Source organism: Gymnogyps californianus, chromosome 16 (assembly GCF_018139145.2).
Source record: "Gymnogyps californianus isolate 813 chromosome 16, ASM1813914v2, whole genome shotgun sequence".
NCBI classification, from domain to species: Eukaryota; Metazoa; Chordata; class Aves; order Accipitriformes; family Cathartidae; genus Gymnogyps; species Gymnogyps californianus.
Genome location: NC_059486.1, coordinates 5,564,899 through 5,583,749, shown reverse-complemented (window position 1 = coordinate 5,583,749; position 18,851 = coordinate 5,564,899). Strand labels below are relative to the sequence as shown.

General features: G+C 47.3%; 1 protein-coding gene across 4 annotated transcripts in view; it reads right to left on the bottom strand.

Annotated features, from left to right (window-relative positions):
- Positions 1–589: 589 nt before the first annotated feature.
- GGT1 (gamma-glutamyltransferase 1) overlaps positions 590–18,851 on the bottom strand; it is a 129,297-nt gene continuing 111,035 nt past the window's right edge. Inside the window, exons 1-13 of one of the 4 annotated variants that reach the window (XM_050906957.1) lie at positions 14,018–14,037; positions 12,075–12,242; positions 11,290–11,417; positions 10,964–11,053; positions 9,756–9,948; positions 8,400–8,557; positions 7,359–7,508; positions 6,714–6,850; positions 5,655–5,842; positions 4,708–4,835; positions 3,721–3,833; positions 2,510–2,623; positions 590–1,428 (exon numbers count right to left, since the gene is read on the bottom strand). In XM_050906957.1, coding sequence (XP_050762914.1) covers positions 1,285–1,428; positions 2,510–2,623; positions 3,721–3,833; positions 4,708–4,835; positions 5,655–5,842; positions 6,714–6,850; positions 7,359–7,508; positions 8,400–8,557; positions 9,756–9,948; positions 10,964–11,053; positions 11,290–11,417; positions 12,075–12,242; positions 14,018–14,037 — 1,731 coding nt within the window. In that variant the 3' untranslated portion in view covers positions 590–1,284. Of the gene's footprint in view, positions 1,429–2,509; positions 2,624–3,720; positions 3,834–4,707; positions 4,836–5,654; positions 5,843–6,713; positions 6,851–7,358; positions 7,509–8,399; positions 8,558–9,755; positions 9,949–10,963; positions 11,054–11,289; positions 11,418–12,074; positions 12,261–14,017; positions 14,038–18,851 lie in introns of those variants that run through there. The other 3 variants (XM_050906956.1, XM_050906958.1, XM_050906959.1) reach the window with 3 other exon arrangements.

Here is an 18,851-nt window from a genome sequence, read left to right as displayed (position 1 = left end):
AAATTTCAGCATTTCATTTTCTCTTCAATGCATTCTGTATTTTAAGGTTCTTACAAACTGACAGGAAGCTTCAACAAGCCAAATAGATAAGTTCAGTTACTGTCACTTGCATTTCAAGGATTTCATGAACATCCCTAGAGCTTGACAACATCCTGGAACATTCGGTTTTGATCTTAGGCTAAGTTTATCTGAGGTAATGTATTAGTCCATGCTGCTGGGTGAACACCAAAACCCCCTCATGCATAAGTACAGCCACTCTTAGCTGTTCCATATCAGATATGGATTTCTGAGAGGTCGTTAATTGTCTGATTAATGGTAACTTACCTTTGAACAAGAGTAGCTGCAGGGTGCCCTTTTTTAGAGGTTTCAATTCCTCAGACTCTGGTATTTCAGGCCTGCAGTATGATGTGGTAAAAAGCAAACTCGAGAAAAACAAGCTTGTTTTGGATATTTAACTATTACTTTTTTACTCACAGCTTCATCAAAAGAGTGAAGAGGAGAGAAAAAAATCTCAGGAGAGCTTCTTTCACGCAGACTCTCACCATCCCGTTTCACAGTAGCAACTGTGCAGGCAAGAAAAATGTGTGACTCCATGTTTATTTATTTTAGTTGTGCTCAGAGTTTTACAGGTAGCATCTTCCCTTTAGACCTTCTCAACAGAAATATAAAAAAAGTTTGAAGCCATTTCCCCATTTACCCACTCATCTCCAATAATCAACTGAAGTGAAAGCAGAAACATCTTTTGTTAAAAGAAAGAGTGGTGAGTTTGTGAAGGCTTATCCCAGTCTAGAGCTGGGCTTCCTGCTATGGCACAGATCTATTAGTTTGTAACTTAGAAAACCCAGTCCCCAGAGTCCTGTAACTCCCATCTACTCAACAGGAAACAAATCTCTTCTCTAGCAGTGACAGCAACATTCCTGGTAGCTGATGCTGTGCAAGGGAAACACTTCCTGCAGCTTGAGTGAGCTGGACCTTCTTCAGAAACTCTGGGCACCCAGTCTGTCTTCATGAGATGGAGAGGAGGCAGGGAACAAACTCTTCAAGGCAGAACAGACCCTTCAAGTAAGTACTGCACGTCCTGGTAGACATGCCTGTCTTAGCAGACTGCTGTGGCATGAGGCACTGCGGTCATGGCCGTAGAGAACTGTCCCAACTCTGTCAATAGAACCGCAGGTAATTTTGTTCTCTTTCCTGTGAGAAGTCCCTGAGTTGCAGACCTAAAGGATCTTCCCCACAAACACACCTCAGTGTCCCTAGACCACTGAAAAAATGAGCCGAGCCACGTCAGTAGCCTGCAGGGAAGCCACCTTTCCGGGAATCCGAGGCTGCAGCCCATCCTTCATCTGTTCTGAGAATGGCCTGCACAACCGCACCGCCGCTCACCCGCGTGGTATCGTGTTTTCTCTTCTTTAGTTGTTCTTCTATACCCTGGAATGCAGATGTGAATGAGAACAACAGGAGAGAGAAACTGCACACGTGCCGTAGTCTGCAACCTACATCGTCCGTGACTACTCAAGCGTTCAGTGCCTGCATTAGGTAGGTCTAAAACTACATGCTGTTCCTCCTCTTCCCTTTGCTTTCTGGGATGCCCTGCTTTTGAAGAGGTGGAATTCAGAAGATGTGGCATTTGTGGTGCACAGTAAGGGCTACCAATACTATTCCTGGTCACAGAGCATTCTGCCTCAGATATTCACATATCAACAGCCAGAACTGATGGATCCTGTTTGGGAATGGGGGAAGACACAGGACTTGTAGAGAGCAGGGCATCCTCCCCAGTGCAGGCAGATATCTCAGCTGTTACCTTAATAAGAAGCTTATTAAAGGAGGATCTTCTGCATAGTTTGAAGAAGAAAACTGCCTTATGTAGGAGTGTTTTCCCTAATATAGAGACATGGGATGAGATATGTACAAAGACTGCATCTGTCTCAGGCCTCTGGCATGTGTAATTCCTCAGGGTGAATGAAGCTGCCAGTTCAGGCAAGTGGTATGCAGAGCAAGGCAGATCTTGCCATCAGCTCTCAGACTGACAGCGCTGCACAGAGACCTTTACTGTGAAAATATTTTCAAGTTTGTTATCGGGTCCCTCTGTGCATCCTCCATTGCTAGCTCCGTGCCAGTGCTTCAGGATTCATCAGGAGGGTTGCACAATAGGACAAGAGTTTCCTGAGGGTCACTGAATTTAGACTGCTGAATGGTTTGGGCCCTGATGTGGTTTGCTATTTTGCAAGTCCTTTGAGCCAAACAACATTGCAAGAAGATACGTACCCTCAGTTTCAGATGTAGGTCACGCTTGAATGCACTAGGCTTCAAATCCGTGTGGCTGAGACTAAAGGTACACATTGAACAGCTTATTGTGACCCAGTACTTGACCTGTGCCAGCTTTAATACTGCTCACCTAGGAACATTTGGCAAAGCTTCATGATTTTCCACAAGTGCATGCCTTCCCAACACCAGGAACCCAGCACCATACAAGAAGTTCATGCATACCCCAGACTCTAGCGACACAAACCTCCTCTATTTGCTGCTCAAGCTCCGTGATATTGGGAAACAGCTGATCGTGAATTCTGGGCTCTTCCACTGCTTTCTTCACATCATAACCAAACCAGATGGAATTGATGATCGTCTGTGAGAAGCAAAAAGCCTTAATGTTAGTTACATGTCTTCAAATGGGCCTGACCCTTGTAGCAACATAGGCAGATATGTCTGAAGGATGTTCACCAGAGCACATAAAAGACGTAGTTTCTGGTTCCTGCTGCTTTCAGCAGTTCCTCTCTTGGCTAAGCAAAACACAGGTACATTGCAGCAAGTCAGCTTGTATACGCTTAGGAGGATTCCCACACAAAGAGACCATGAGTTACTACAATTAACATAGTAAAAGGATCAGATCCTCAAGCTATTGTAGCTGGATTTATGCTGCTATGATTAAGCTAGTGCTGGCTTAGACGCACGGCAGTCACCTCAGCAAACACACAGCTACAGCTTCCTGCTACTGCGCAACCAGTTTCCTTAAACCTGGCTTGTCTCTACATGCTTAAATTGCAGGTTGGAGCTGCTGGCAAGTGAAAATAGCCTCAGGATCAAGGGCTTAAAAAGCTGCTTGTAGCGGTTTTTACGGAGACTTCTCCCCTACCTCAGCCAGAAAGCAAGACCCAGCCTGGTGCTCCGAACTGCTGTGTGTGCTGGCACAGGAGACAGCTTTCTCCTGTAATCACTTTTGGGCTAGCTGGGCATTTGAGTGGCTGCCACAGCAGCTCACAGAGAGCCTGCCTGTCAGATGGCCTGACACTATGCCTGGCCTAAGTTCTTATTTAGCTTCTCTGTGTGAGTTTCATCCAACGTTTAGGATGTTGGATGGGAATGGCTCTAATCTAGATAAAGAGACTACTTCATGGAGATCCAGAGAACAGAAGTCAAAGCTAAACTGAAGTCACAAATCTTCCGCAAGTGCTAAGAACAACTTGCCAAAGGAAAAGACCTGGAGTCACTGAAGGAAGTAATTTAATAGTAGACCCTTTGTAGCTCTGGCAGGAGTTGGTGTTGGAGGTCTGGCCCTCAGAAGGCCAGGCAGGAACCTCCCTTTCAGGTCCCTGGCCCACAGCAGGGAGCCACAGCCATGGTCACATCACAGATGGAGACTTGAGCCCCTTACCCCAAACACTGCCTCTCCCCCACCTTGTTTTGCCTCAGCCTTGTCCCTAGTTTGCCCGTATCATCACATACCAGTGCTGTTGCTGTAGTTATTTTTGTTCCTCCAGAAGCACCAACCACCATCCTGACCTTTTTCGTTTTATCCACCAAGATGGAGGGGCACATAGAGGACATCGGCTGTTTACCTGTTGGGGACACAGATGCAACAGAGGCTCAGCTTTCCACCTGCAGCTTACAAACTGCCAGCTCCTGCTGCATGTCTAAACCCAGAGCCTCAGTATCCACCTTCCTGAGTCAGCTCACGTGTCTTGTTCAGCCCTTGGGGATTCCACTGTCCCCTGTACCCATCTCCTTCTTGCTCCTGCAATGCAAAGCTTAACCCTGGTCCTTCACACAGAGGCTGAAGGTGCCTTCCTCCACAGTCCTGTCCCAGCTGGGGTTGTCTGTGATGCAGCTGCCTCCAGTACACCATGGGATTTCCCTTCCTGTCCTTTCACTTCCCTGTCCCTCTCCAAAGCGTGGGGTACCGGAGCGTAGCAGAATCCCAGCCTGCTTTAGCAGCAATGAGATTGGTCTGCAGGAAACAGTGGTGGAGCAGCCAGGTTGCTTGGGTTAGGTATGTGAACTGCATCTATCCAAAGCTGCCCTACAGCTCCCAAGGCAGCACAGGGAGAAGGCTGGACAGTGCCATCTAACACTTTGCAGTCAGCTCCTGCTGCTGCCTCCCTCTTAAATCAGTTCAAAGAAATCTTTTGCAGCCCTAAGTCATTTCATTTGACATGTACTGAGCTCCCTGGGAAAGGATTTCTGGTTGTTGGAAGGAGGCATACACACGAGTTTTTATTTAGACAGCCTCTCCCCCTTCAGGGTGCACCAGGGGCGGCTGGTTGTGTGCTTTTGGCAGGGATGCCACGTGACTCACTTTCATCCCTGTCCTCTGCAGAAAGCCCCAGATCTGTGCCTGACTGCAGACATGCTGCGGCCTACCTTGCAGACACCACAGCATTCATATGCAAGATATAGCCAAAAGACTGAGTCAGGAAGGTAGTTTACAGCTACCTGGTGCTATGAAATTTGCTGGAGAAGGAGGGATCCCAAATCCATTGATTATGTAAGGCGAGCTGAAGTCATCCATCTCATCATTAAATATGATTCCACTCACGTTGGATCGTACATCAGAGCCAAAGCTAGAGAAAACAAGTTGGTGCAGACATGTCAAAACCAGAGCAAATCCAGGAGGAGCTTCAGGTGAATTACTGCAACGTGAAACCTGGGATTTGACTGGAGTAACTCTCCACTCCCTCCTGTTGTAAAGGACATTCTGTCACCCCTTAGGGGAAGGAAGCAGTTTATACCGTGAGTATGCAGCTATACAAAGAGGAAAGGCAGCCCAGAGCCCTGCTGTATAGCTCCCCTGCGAGGACCCCAAGGGGAAAAACAGCACAGCAGCTAAATACAACTAATTCCACTTCCAGCCGGGCAGTACTGCACTCCATTCACGGGCAGCATAGCTCAAAGGGTGGCACATTTGGGAAGGAGTGAGGTTTTGCTTAGATGTGTCAAGCTGGACACATTTTCTATGGACAAAAAGAACCTTCACCCCCCAGCTTCAGGCCATATGCATGGAACACAGCTCTTCCCGACAGCACTCGAAGCCAAACACTGCACTTCCAGGCCAGCTGTATTAGCTCAAATTCCTTCCAGAAGCCTGGGAAATCAGAGCCAGCAGCGATACCACTGCTTATGAGAAGATCCAGATGCAGTGAATGGTTTCTTGGTGGGTGAACCCAACATGAGAGAGAATACATCTTGTCCTCTGATCCAACCACACAGGCCTCAGTGTTAAGAGCTGACCTGCAAGCTCAGCAGGAGAAGTGCCCATCAACAGTGCTACTCATCACTACCCCACCAGAGAGATGACAGTTCAGTGATGTTTTATACCAACCGCAGAACCACTACTAGGAAGACGGCAAAGGCCTACATGGAAGTAATGTCTGAGCTCATACTATTGGTTGATGGTGCTGGTGGCGGACACAGCACTGCCATCATCAGCCACAATGGAGAGGTGGGATGTACCGGCATTATCTCCAGTGTAATATACTGGCTCATAGTAGTCAACTGGATGGGAGGTGTTGTCTGTGATTTTCCTCCGGAGACTATCCGCAAAGAACTCGGACGTCATGTTTCTGATTGCCTGTCAGAGAAATCCAATGCAGTTATTTAGCAGATTAAGTTTGAGAGACATGTAGTTATGAGGCTGATATCCAATACTTCAGACCACAGAAGAGTGGCAAATCCCAGCAGTGAGACTATAGTTTTCCAGCAGGGGCTTTCCTCCTTCTTGAAAGATGGACATTGTACCAAAGAGCATTTTAAGCAGTCACAGAAGCAGCTGTTACAATGCACCCCTTTGTGTAGGAAGTTAATCAGCATCCATTATTGTAGATCTATGGAAAGCTGTCCTCAGCACTGCTGTAGGGTGTAGGCAAGCAGTGTTACGCTTGCTTCAGAGATGAGAGGAAAGGGATCAGGTTGAGAGGACTAGGCCAAGGCAAGCTCTGATCATTGCTCTGTAAGTTGCAAATTTGTGTCCATCAAGCTGGGCTGGGCTCAGATCCTGCTGCTTTTGCAGAGTCACAGAATTAAAAGCACAAAGTGTGAAGCTGGGAAAAGCAGGGTTCCTGCCTCACCCCTTCCCATCCGTTGGTCCATTTACTATAGGCAGGACTGTGGTTAGAGAGCCACAAGGATGCTGGAAATGTCATCTAGTGAATAAGGCTTCAAACACTATGACAACAGGGAGGGTTAGCCCTAAATATACTCAAATGCTCCTGGTGAACTGAGGATTTTGCTTTTCCTTACAGCAGGAAGGTCTCCTCCATTTATATCCCTCACAGCTCAGCCATGAGTCACATAGGACTTCACATTTTGATTCAGAGATATTTCAGTGCCTGTCAGTAGCAGGTGGCACAGAGCATCCCTGACAAAGTTTAGTCACCCAAAAACTTTAAGCCATGTTCCAGTCAACCTTGGTGTTGCAGAAAGAAAAGGCTTTTGCCAGGTACCTCTGTAATGTTGACAAATTTTGGATCTCCCAGTAAAGTCCTCTTGGCGTAGGCAAAGCGAAAGGCCTCCACAATGCGGTGGTAAGTCAGACCTTTCTCCTCCACGGTTTTGATGCTGTCAGCAGAGAAATTATATCCTGGCAACAGAAGACAAACGATTGTGAACACAAAGGAAAGTACACGGTCAATGGACTGCTAATAAACCTGTGTCAAATGCTATAATCTTGAAGCTCAGTCTCTACAGAGATGCAGTCACTGGACTGTCCTCATCTCCGCATGGAGAACATAGGAGCTCTGGTAGTTTTGAGCACTGTGGGAGTCACCAACAGGATTTGTACTTGCAGAGGTGTTTTCCAAAGAAGGCTCAAGTACACATTAGTTTCCACCCATGCAGGTATCAGGGAAGTGCCCCAATCAGGAGCATATTTTTCCTCTCGCACCTGTATTTCAAGTAGGAAGGCGACATCCCTGAGTTTACAGCAGAAGAGGAATGTTTCCGCATCTCTGATCCCTCCTGGGGTCTCAGACTTCTCACCTGCTGGACGGCTATCAAGGGAGGCCCAGCTCCCAAAACAAAAAAGGTGTTGTCTTTGGAGCTCTCCTAGCTCCTGCTGCCTGTAAGGCACTGCTCAGTGGCACTCTCACCTTTCAGTATGTTGAAAATGAGGGCTAGCACTGGGCCGCTTAGGGGGGCACTAGGCGTGTAGAGGGTAAACTCCCCAAGTGTGATCTGTATGGGGTCTTCGATCACTGTTGCATTGTAGTCCCGTAGGTCATCCAATGTGACAATGCCCCCTGGAAAAGAGAAGGAAACTATAGATGTGGGTTTATGCGATCTGTGGCAGGAAGAGGAGGTAATACTCCATCACCATGCATCACAGCAAGGACAGGAGGGAACACAGACAAATCCAAAAAGTTGCAAGGTAAAAAGAGCAAAGATAGGTGCACAGGAGATGAATTTATTCCTTGACAGATCCAGCTGAGGCTCAGATAGCCTAAGCTTGAAGTTGGGCTGGTTCACGGCAGCCAAAAATCTGGTCATCCATCTTTTTTTACAAAGGACACCAGCAATGTCAGGTAATACAACGTCCTTAAGAGTCCTGTTTACAGGAGGAGGATTCAGCTTTTGGGTGCAATGCTTTGTGCTACCCCACAAGCAGAATAATTTGTATGTTCCACTGCCTTTCTTATCAGAAGGGGGAAGACAGTAATTAACCACCACAAATAAAGCCAGTAAATGACTTATTCATAGGAGGTTCACTGAAGCTAGCCAATGCTAGCTAGTAAGGCTAGGATACTACCACCATCTAGTGGCACCGAGAGATTAAACAAGCTCAGAGTTTACAGGACCATGTATGTAATGTTTTAGGTAGAAACTTGTTGGATTCAGGCTCTGTAAACAGCATGTATCTACTAAACTATATCCAGAAACGCATAAACTTGCTAGACTATATGGTACAGAAATGCAGTATATGCTGTCCATTTCTGACTGAGTTTCAAATGCATCCATTAAAGCGCTAATGGCTTCTCTTGCACGTCCTGTTGCCACAGATCTCAGGGGCAGCATTTCAGGCAGCAGGCTTGACCCGCTTCCAAAGCTTCTGCAGGTCACCAGCTCCTCCCTGGATGCTGAGCCGCAGCAGGCAGGTCACTCACGCTGTTTTGGACAGATGTCCTATTTCTCACCTACACTGCGGATGTCATCGATGATCTGTTTTGCCAGGCTTCCTGTGTAAAAGGCATCTGCTCCTTCACTGGCTATAGTCTCGTATGTGTTGGCTAGTTTAGGCATCTTGATGATATCGCCCTCATGCAGAATTTTCCCTCCTCTGCAGAACACTTCGCTAACAGAGAAAGGAGATTGAGAAGATCAGATCTGAGAGACAAGTTCAAAACTACGTGTACCTGTACCAGCTGACACAGTATTTGAGTGTTCATGCTAGAGGCTTCTTGGAGAGAAGAGAAACTGCCTGAGCCACGCCCCAGGGGTCCTGATATCTTGCACTGGGACATAAAAGTGAACAGTGGTTTTTGACCTGGGATTCCACATTGCTCAGAATTTGCTCAGTGAAGCCTGCAGGAGGGAGTGTCGATCTTTTTCACCAAGGCAGGCCACCCTCCCTACCTGCCCAAGGGGCCAACAACTGTCTCAAGATGCCCAGGAGGGGCCATAGTCCTTGAACTCAAGCAGTTCAGTTCAGAGCACAGACTATGAAGCTATGAGGCTCAAAGCTTCTAGTGAGTCCAGGAGAATGCGTTTCGATCCCTGTTTGTCAGAGCACTTTGAGGTAGACAGTGTCCTCTCTAACTCCTTCATCATGGATCACGAATGTGCTGCTGTGGACCTGCCAGATGGAAGTACAGGAGATAGGCCAGGCTGTACATCCCAATTGGATTGGAAACCATCCTGCAGCTGGCAGAGATTTTAAGGAAGAGAGGATTAAGCATGATCTCCAGTAGGGCTGGACATAGACACTAAGGGTTTGACTGTAAGAAGAAGTGGAGGAGCATTTAAAACCCTTCACGTTCATAGTCATTGCCAGAAGTGGATGGTCAGAGGCATTGCTTGAGGAAGGCTGACTGCAGAGTAAGAGATGACCCAAATTCCCACTGCCCGACAGCAGATGAGATGTTCAAGGAGTCTCTGCAATCGCCCCAAATGCAGGTAAGATTAGCTTGGTGCACTTACAGCATGAGGAAAAGCTGGGGATTCAGAAAATACATTGCCACCTGACAGATTTATCCCAGCATGTACTCTAATTCCACCTTTGCTCAGACAAACGGACTTTAAGAGCAGAATTTATCTCCCTTTAAAGGTCAGGACTAAACACTCCTCAAATTGGCCACATGATTTAGCACCTTCAGGTAGCTGGAGTAACATCAGCAGGTACAGTGAGTATAGTCACCGGAGGGGAGGCACACTCCTCACAGACGCTACATTACACAAACACAGAGACTTTTCAGCTAGGATGCAGTTACCCCAAATTTCTCTGCACAGAACAGCAACTGCTCTACCTACCATGGTGAGACTGGTCTACCTACCACAGTGAGGGATTGCTTTCAATTGACTCCTCTCTTGATTTGATGGCTGCTGCAAGGCCTTTCCCAATAGGGAATCCTTCTCTTGCCAACTTGATGCTGGGCAGGAACAGGTCTTTCCATGCCAGTTTGCCATGACGTTTGTGAGCCAGTTCATACCCACGAATTTCTCCTGGAACAGCAATGGACAGTCCTCCTGGAGCAGATAAGGAATGTATTAGTCTTCCATAGCTAGAAAAGAAAGCAATTAATGGAGTAGGAGGTAGAGCAGGCTTCTCCGTCAGCCCTGTTTTTAGGAAGGGATTACATATACTATAACCAGCTCAGCTTATGCATATGATGCTAACAGAATTATTCTGTCTGGCATTTATGCCTACATATTCTGGACTGTTGAAACACCTCTATTCTCTTGCTGGTAACTCAAGTTTTTGGGTCATTTCCCCTCAGTAGGCTCTGTACCAGAGAAAAGCTGCTCAGAACACAGAAGCTATCATAGCTGCCTGCAGTTTCCAATCCTTCAGAGGAGAACACACTACAGTAAGAGGACACAGACTGTGTACATACTTCAGCCAAAAACTTTGTTGCAGCATTGTAACTACAATTGCAATAGATTACTACATTGCACAGTGATGCAGCAGTTTGCTTCAATCCTGTCTTTACTGGCATCTCCCAGAAGTTCAATATGCTTCTCAAACCCCCTCCAAGGTGCTCTTCCTCCTTGGTTACAGGAGTGACCATGAAATAGTTAGTATTTCTTTCTATTTTTGATTAGAAAATACTTCCCTGAAAGGAAATTACTTCTTCTCTGGAGCCCCTGAACCATTAGGTGAAGCCACCACAAAAGGTATTTAGGGAGGACACTTGAACTGACAAGAACTAAGTTAATCCACAAAGATTTATTCAAAGAGGTGGAAAGGAAAGATGGCAGATAATGAACACGTCATACTCAGTGCTTTGGATTCACCTGCATTTTCATGAAGTGAAAAGCAGAAAGTGCTGAGGTGACCGACTAGTTTGAAGGACATTATTTTTAGCTTCCTTGTCAGGATGGAGTTTGCAGATTGTGTAAAGTAGAGGACATTTCTAGATGAGAAATCCTGTAGATATGCAAGAACCTAACCATAAGAAATGTTCTTAATTTAGACATGTCAGTAGCAGCTAATGTTGGAGCTTTGTGGTCCCCCAAAGCAGCGAAACAGCCTTTGCCATACCTTTCAGAGAGAGCTGTGTGTTGTTCCCAAACATGTCCTCCGATGCTCTGTTTGGAGCCACCTCTCTTGCATTAATGATTTCCACTTTTCCTTTAATGACAGAGCAAGGAAGATGATGTTTAGCTCTGGACTCAACACACAGGCATGGTCTCTGCTGCAGAAGTCTGATCAATGTGAGCCAGTTTCTCGGCAATTATTTTGAGGACAGCATGTTCCCCCAGAGGCTGTGAGAATCAGTCTTTTACCTTCACTCAGGTAGGATAAATTACCTGCTTTAGATCAACAGTTCTCAAACTGTTCCAGATGTGTATGGCCCTGTCCCTTACCTGTGCTGCTGTAGATGGTAAAGAAGAGGCCCCCTCCAATGCCCATGCTGTGGGCATTCATGAGTCCTACACAAAGCAGAGCTGCAATCGCAGCATCCACTGCTGATCCACCTTGCTGAAGGATGTCCCTGTGCAGCAGAAGAGAAGGCATCGTATGGTGACATGTTACAGTGTCTCAGCTACCTGTGAGCAGTGGATTCATCTCGTCAGAGCAGCTATGACAGATTCGCTAATGCACATTTGTCCACACCCAGTCTACAGATTCCTCAGGAATAGGAAGTTTTGAGCTTCTGTCACCTTAGAGAACAGATCCTAATGGTCTAGATGCAGACCAGATCAGCCTTCATTAGAGACACATCCAAACTAGCTTGAAAACACCAAGATGTGTCAAAGTACGTGTGGGGACAGGCATCCCAGAGACATTCATTACACATGAGAAATGACAACTCTCTGAGGAGCCTGAAATCTGCAGCACTTGCCTCTAGAACTGGAGGACAGCTTGATAAACGGTTTTTAAAAGGAGCTTGAAAAGCATCTCTTGTTCCCATTGTTCATGCACCTAGGGAATCTTTGCCTGCTACGTTGTCTTCGAGCAACTGCAGTAACATTGGCCAGGCATGGTAAAAGCCCAGGTTTTATTATGGCCGCCTCTTTCTACAGGTTGATTAGAGATTATCTGTGCTGGGCAACTGCCAGGCTTGCACCTGGACATCAGGGAAACAACAGTTTTGTCTTGCGCAAAAGCTGTCGGAGCTAATGAGAGTCACAGCACAATTAGCGGGTACCTTCCAATTATCGAGCACTGCCCCGCGTCTGTAGCCACAGCCGCCCTCTTATAAGTGTGTGTGTCCCCTGAGTCAGGGCGCAGCCCGAAGAAGAGTCCCAGGAACAAGATGAGCCCCAGCAGGGCTGCAGTCAGGACTCCAGCCACCACATAGCGCTTCTTCATCTTCCTGTGGGAAGAGATAGGATCGTCAACCTTGCTGCTTCTGGGGCACATGGGAACTAGGGAGCAGAAGATCAGGCACAAGAGCAGTCTTTTCACCTACCTTCTTTCATATCCACTGTTTCCCCCTCTACCCCCCGGCAACCAACGGCTCTGCACATGGAAGGGTGGTTTGGGAAGGAGTGGCCAGGGGAGGTGTGAGCCCAATTCTGGCCTTGACAGTTACATCAGGGTGATGTCCTGTTTTGAAGTGAAGTAGAACATCAAGAGGGGAGGGGATGTTCAAGATGTCCTGCTACTGTTACCTTTCAGTGGTGACAGGACAACCAATTGATTGCTCTTTGTGACTTTACGCTCTGAGGATTTTAGATCCTCAGCAAGCATTTAAGTTACTGCTCTGCTTGGGAGGACAGGGGCCCAGTGTTGGACTGGATTTGATCTAGTTCCCAAATCAAGTCAGCAATATGAATCAGAGACTTTTTACCAGATTCTCCCCTCCAACACATGCTGGCAGGCCCTTTGCCTCCTTTGTAATGTGATGGAGTCAAGGACTGCATCTTGCCCACACCCTGGAGGCAGGCTGGCTTTGCCAGGTGAGCAGCCATCTGTGTTGACCTCTTCCTCCCTACTTCAATAGCCACACGGTGAGGCTGTATATATGACATCTTCCCATCTTTCCAGCCCATGCTTTTCAGCAGGTTTCCACGAATTCTGAGCTGTGGACAATGAACAGCTTCCTCCTCCCCTGAACCTCTCACAGAGAGGGTCTCCCAAATATTTCCTCACTTAGATTCATATCAAGACCTTTTCTATGGGCATTGCCGGCACCGTTTCTCTATGCCCCTGCCATCTCTGTGCAGAACAACCATTCTAACAACTCCAAAGCTTTTACCAGCTTCCCCTTTACCCATTACTGCCATCCTATTTGCAGAGTGATCTACTTCAGTGAGCACCCCAGGGACTCCTGGAAGCCCTTTGATAGCACAGCTCTGAAGTGTTACAGTACCAGCAATGAAAAGGCCCCAAACCAGCAACTATCACTTGGGTAAGAACCTGTCTTATAGCAGGTAGGTAACCTCATACACCAAAACCGCAGCAGATTCATCGGTGAGAAGGGAAATCCAAGGAGCAGAACATAATTGGTGTTAGCCATGACTCACATCATCTTCAGAGGAAAAATTTTTAAAAAATTTAACTTCATATAATCTGCTTTTAAATACCATGTCTGTGAATGAGTCTCTGTTCAGAAGGTTGTCAATGACCAGTGCAAAACACACCTTAGTCATTGGCAAGCAACCTTCGCCAAAGCTATTTGGCACACCCCAATGTGAGCACAGCACTCCCTCCTGTTCAGGGCCCTTGGCCAGAGCACCTTTCCAATGAGCCTGCCACTTCTAGAGGGTGGTGGCCAGTGCTCATGTCTCCATGTTTCCCAGTCCTGCACACAGCTGCTCTTGGGGTGCACAGGGTTACAGTTCATCTGTGAGCAAGCATAGCACACCAAGGAGCTCTCCGGCAAGCATATTCCAGATACACACCAGGATGAGTCAAGAGCTACTGAGGGGATGGAGAGTCACTGCCACCTGGTTGGGACTGACAGGTCATGAAATACAGCTTGAACAGCTACTCTTTGACCCATTTCCTTTCCCATTACAGGATTGCTCCAGCAAAAAAGACCTAAATTCACCTTATTGCCTTCGGGACCAACTTCCCCCTGCGTAGTGCAGCTTTGGGTTTTCACCGTGACTACTGTACTTGCGCAATAGCCAAGATGCCCTTTACCTTACCGAAACATCTGCCATCCTCAGAGACAAGCCAATCCATGGCACTGTGGGTGAAGAGTGGATCCACCAACTCCACCCTCTGTGGATGTTCAACAGCCTGAAGTAGAGCAAACTCCAGCAGTCAGAGCAGCACTCGCTGCCTTGCAGCAGCAGCACACGCAGGATTAGGGAGCAGTGAGTGTGCCAGCACTGAGCTAACTGGAGAAAACAGGCCAGGCCAGCCAAACTAAAACTTTTCTCAGAGGGAGGAGATTAGCAAGCACTGCCCCCTCGACCTCACCCCCACTCCTGTTATTTAAATTAGGAGATACACATTTGCTATCCAAGCCCTGTATCTGTGAGTCTCAGTCTGAGCACTAAAGATGTTCATCTCCAAGTAAAGCAGCTCAAACCAGGGTGTAAATCTACTGTATATGCTGTTCTGTAAACAAATGTCAACAAAGGGCAGTAAAAGGTAAATGGATGAAACCTTTTTCCAGGTTCTAGAACTTGATTTACACTCAACTACTTTTAAAAGAGACCAGTGGCGTGTTTGCAGAGCAATGACTGTGCAGGGAAACAGAGAAGCCATTATGTCCCCAACAATAGCTCATACACAGCCTCAGAGTTTAAAGACAGTTTTGTTTGTTGGCAGAGAGAGTTCAGCTTCAGCACTGGCAGTCTCCTCCAGGCTTCACAAGAAATGCCATGGGATCTTTTATCTGCGCCCCAGCTAGGCAGAAGGTACTTTGTTTCATCTGAAGGCTGCACTATGCTGGGCTGTCCTGCAAGCCTGGGGTGACTCAAGCCCTGTAGCTGGTGTGTTAACCCATAGGCGCCTGGCTGGGGCTGTGCAGTTCTCCTCCACAACTGCTTGCCTCACTGCTGGGCTCCTGTAAAGATTTACTGCCTTGTCAGGCAAGCTATTCCGAGAGCAGGAGAGGAGAAGGGGAAACCTCAGATGGTATCTCTGCTCTCATCTTTCACCTCCTCTCTGGATTTGGATGACACTCGTGAGCATCTCCTAGACCCGTAAGAGCTCCATGCTAAGTGCCCAGCTGCCCGGTCAGTGCACATACCTTGAAAAGGGCCCTCCAACCCACTTCATATGCCTCATGCGCAGCTCCGGGCCTGCCACCAGCCCCTGGGGTAAGGATAAGACACACACCACTGGGGGCAGGAACAAGCACACAGACTGCCGTGAAGAAGAGACACTGATTGCTCGCACTGCTCCTGCACTGCGCTGTGGTACCACGCTGCCCTCTGCGCTGGGCCTCTGCAACCCAAGTGGGGCCAGAAAAAGTGAATGCTCTTAATAAAAGTGCATCTGTGCAATCTGTCAGACTGATTCTGCTAAGGAAGAAGCAGATGTACGAGCTCAAGATCTGCAGCTTTCTCTTCTTCAACAGTAAAGAGAGCAAACTCAGCTGAGGATAATCCTCTCCACCTTAACTGCCAGCTCAACTCCCATAAGCTCCTTAACCCATTTCAGGCCTGACCCTAGAGGGAAGCATCCCTTGCACAGTCCTTACTGCCTTCCTAACTGTGGCACAGCAGAGAGCAGGCATTTTGTTTGCTGTACAGCAATCGGGAGATGGATCAGGAGCCTGCAGATATCCGTTTTCTAACCCACCTCTCCATACTTGCCCTGTGCCCTGGGTAAGCGCATTGCAGGAACAGCTGAGTTTTTGCACCAATGGTCTTTTTGAGCCTCGCCTCTGAAGTCAAGTCCCCCCTATGATTTATTGTTGGGAGTGGAGCAGCAGCTGCGGGCCACCACCTGAGCTGGCTCCCCAACTATTGTCTGCTGAGGCTGGCTTTATCCTCCAGATCTCCGCCAAATCCAGCTGTTTGGAAGCTTGGCTAGCACTTTAGTCACACAGTGCTGCTTGGCAGCAACAATGGGTCTCCAAGAGAGAGGGGCTATAAAACCATTAAAAGCAATATGATTACTTCTCACTGCCACAAAGGTCCAACAGCCAGTCCTAGCCATGGAATTTAAAATGTAGCCTGATAGTCTGTCTTAATTTATACTAGGAGAGGGGGAGGACCAGCAAGTAGCAGAGTTATGCTTGTACGAGCAACCCCATTGAGCTGTATTCAGCTATGTCACAACATTCACAATCTTATTTAAACATGACACTGTTTTTGAATTAAAAGAACCCCAGCATAACAGGCTAGCTAGTGTCAGGCAGGGGATACAGGGTCTGACATCTCTGCCAAGGGGGCTGGGGCACGCTGTAGAGATAAGGAACCTGCCATGGTCAGGGAAAGCATCAGGAGAACTGGAAGAGGAGAAAGAGGAGATACACCAGCCAGAATGCAGGGGAGAGAGAACAGTGGGATACCAGAGGATGACAAGGGAGTACAGGTATGGTCAGGCACTGCCTTGTTCTTGAATGAAGTAGTGAAGGAAGCATCCACTGACAACACCTAAAACTTTAACCACAAACTTTAACCCAACAGGCTTCTGCTTTGAACCCATCTTGCAACAGCTGCATTCCTCAGCACCCACTCCTAAGAGTTCCTCATACTCCCACCCCCAGCCCAGTAGCCAATACTTGGCCATTAGTTTTGAGACATCCGTCCTTACTTTCCCCAGGCAGCACACGTTATGCAAGGATAGATTGGACATCTTGAATCTTGTCACAGGACATAGGCATTCTGATAAAACTCAAAGCCTAATCCATATCAATAACATTGCCATATTTAAATAATTAATAACAAACAGTTGAAATAATGTTTTCACGCTCTACTGTTGTGTAGAGTGAACTGCCATTGACTTTTGAGTGAGAACATATGTAAAGCGAACAGCCGCAAGATTGCCACAGGGCCCCCAGGAGTATAAGCCAACAGAGGCCTCGAAAGAGCAGAACCAGGTTGCTAGCAGAGGCCCAAGGGCCGTTCACACAAATGTCCCGTTACTGATCCAGCATTATGTGACAACCTAATAAAGGTGCCTACAACTGATCACACAGGTGGAGCCATCTCTAAAGTGTGTATGAGACTATAAGACAGCTACTTGCGCTGACACCGTACTTCAGGATCGGGTATGCAGAATCAATCACTGACATCGTGTCTTGCTACAGGTGTAGGTACTGTTTGCAGGACAGGCTACTTATTCCCAAGGGCTGTTCCCAGCATCCTGCCAGGGGGCCAGGCCATATTCAGAGGTGAAGAAGGAGTTATATCCGTCCTTGTGCTAATGGCTGGTGGGGGGGGTCCATGTCAACCACCAAGCTGGTGCTGGTTCCCCACACCATTATCGTCTTGCTTTCTTCCTCACTGGGAGCTCACTGAGAGCTAGTGTAATGACAAAAGCAAATTATTCCTTCATCTGTGGGAAGCCCTTGCACTACGAGTCTGTGTGCACACCCAGTTAGCCAGAAGACAGTTTAAATTCTCAGGTGTAACTGTGCTAACCATGCATGCCCTCAGTTGTCAGTAAGGATAATGGCCAGCAACTTCTGCTTTCATCTGCAAGAATATCCAACATCATTGGCCTCTGAGCAGCTAATTAGCTGGCGTTATCTGCTCCAAGAGAGCTTGCGCTGAAGAAAATTAGGACAAAACCAATACAGAAAGTACACTGGAACCCATTCCCAATTCACGTCTTACACAGATTTCTGTAGAAAACTGCGACTCAAATATTGAAGTATCTGGAATTCAAAATGAGCAGATATTTTAATGATACAGGAGATATGTTCTGGTATTAAGCTGGAACTTAAAACTATGAAGTTCTTGTACTTATCCGTCACACGATATTTAAGTTGAAGTCTTATGCAGTCTTCATCTCCACCAGTGATAAGGGAACTAAAGCAGAGTTCAGCCAAGCTATGAAGAAGCCCAAAGAGGCTTCCACATTCAGATCTAGGCACTGGTCCTGCCTGGAGAGTAGGACAGAACAGTTCCTGGAGAAACGCAGTAACTCCATTCAACTCAGTTAAAAGCCTTCCTCATAGCTAGCACCTCCATGTCTGTTCCTGTCCAGCTGGCCTGCGCCCTGTGTGACTTGCTGCCTCCCTCCCCTCAGATGCAGGTTAAAAGCCTTTAGCACCCTCTTTGTTAAGCCTGGCATTGAGGGCTCGTGTGCATACAGATCAACGTTAAGGACTGTAGCGGTTTAACCCCAGCCAGCAACTAAGCACCACGCAGCCACTCGCTCACTCCCCCCACCCAGTGGGATGGGGGAGAGAATCGAAAAAAACCCCTCGTGGGTTGAGATAAAGACAGTTTAATAGGACAGAAAGGAAGGGAAAATTATTATTATTATTAATTATTATTATCATTATATGACAATAATAATACTAAAAGAATTAGAATATACAAAACAAGTGATGCACAATGCAATTGCTCACCACTCGCCGACCGATGCCCAGTTAGTTCCCAAGCAGCGATCCGCCCCTCCCGGCCAGCTCCCCCCAGTTTATATACTGGGCATGACATCATATGGTATGGAATATTCCTTTGGCCAGTTTGGGCCTGCTGTCCTGGCTGTGTCCCCTCCCAACTTCTTGTGCCCCTCCAGCCTTCTTGCTGGCTGGGCATCGGAAGCTGAAAATTCCTTGACTTCGTATAAACGCTACTTAGCAACAACTAAAAACATCAGTGTGTTATCAACATTATTCTCATACTAAATCCAAAACATAACACTATACCAGCTACTATGAAGAAAACCTAACTCTATCCCAGCTGAAACCAGGACAAGGAGAAAGGCCTCAGTGCAGATCAATGGTCCCTACTTGTTGCTGTGATGTCAAGCCAGAGATAATCGCCACTGAACAGAACTGAGCGAAAAGTCCCTGAATAAAGCAGGCGGTTCCAGCTGACTTTCAGGTATACTGTTCACAAAG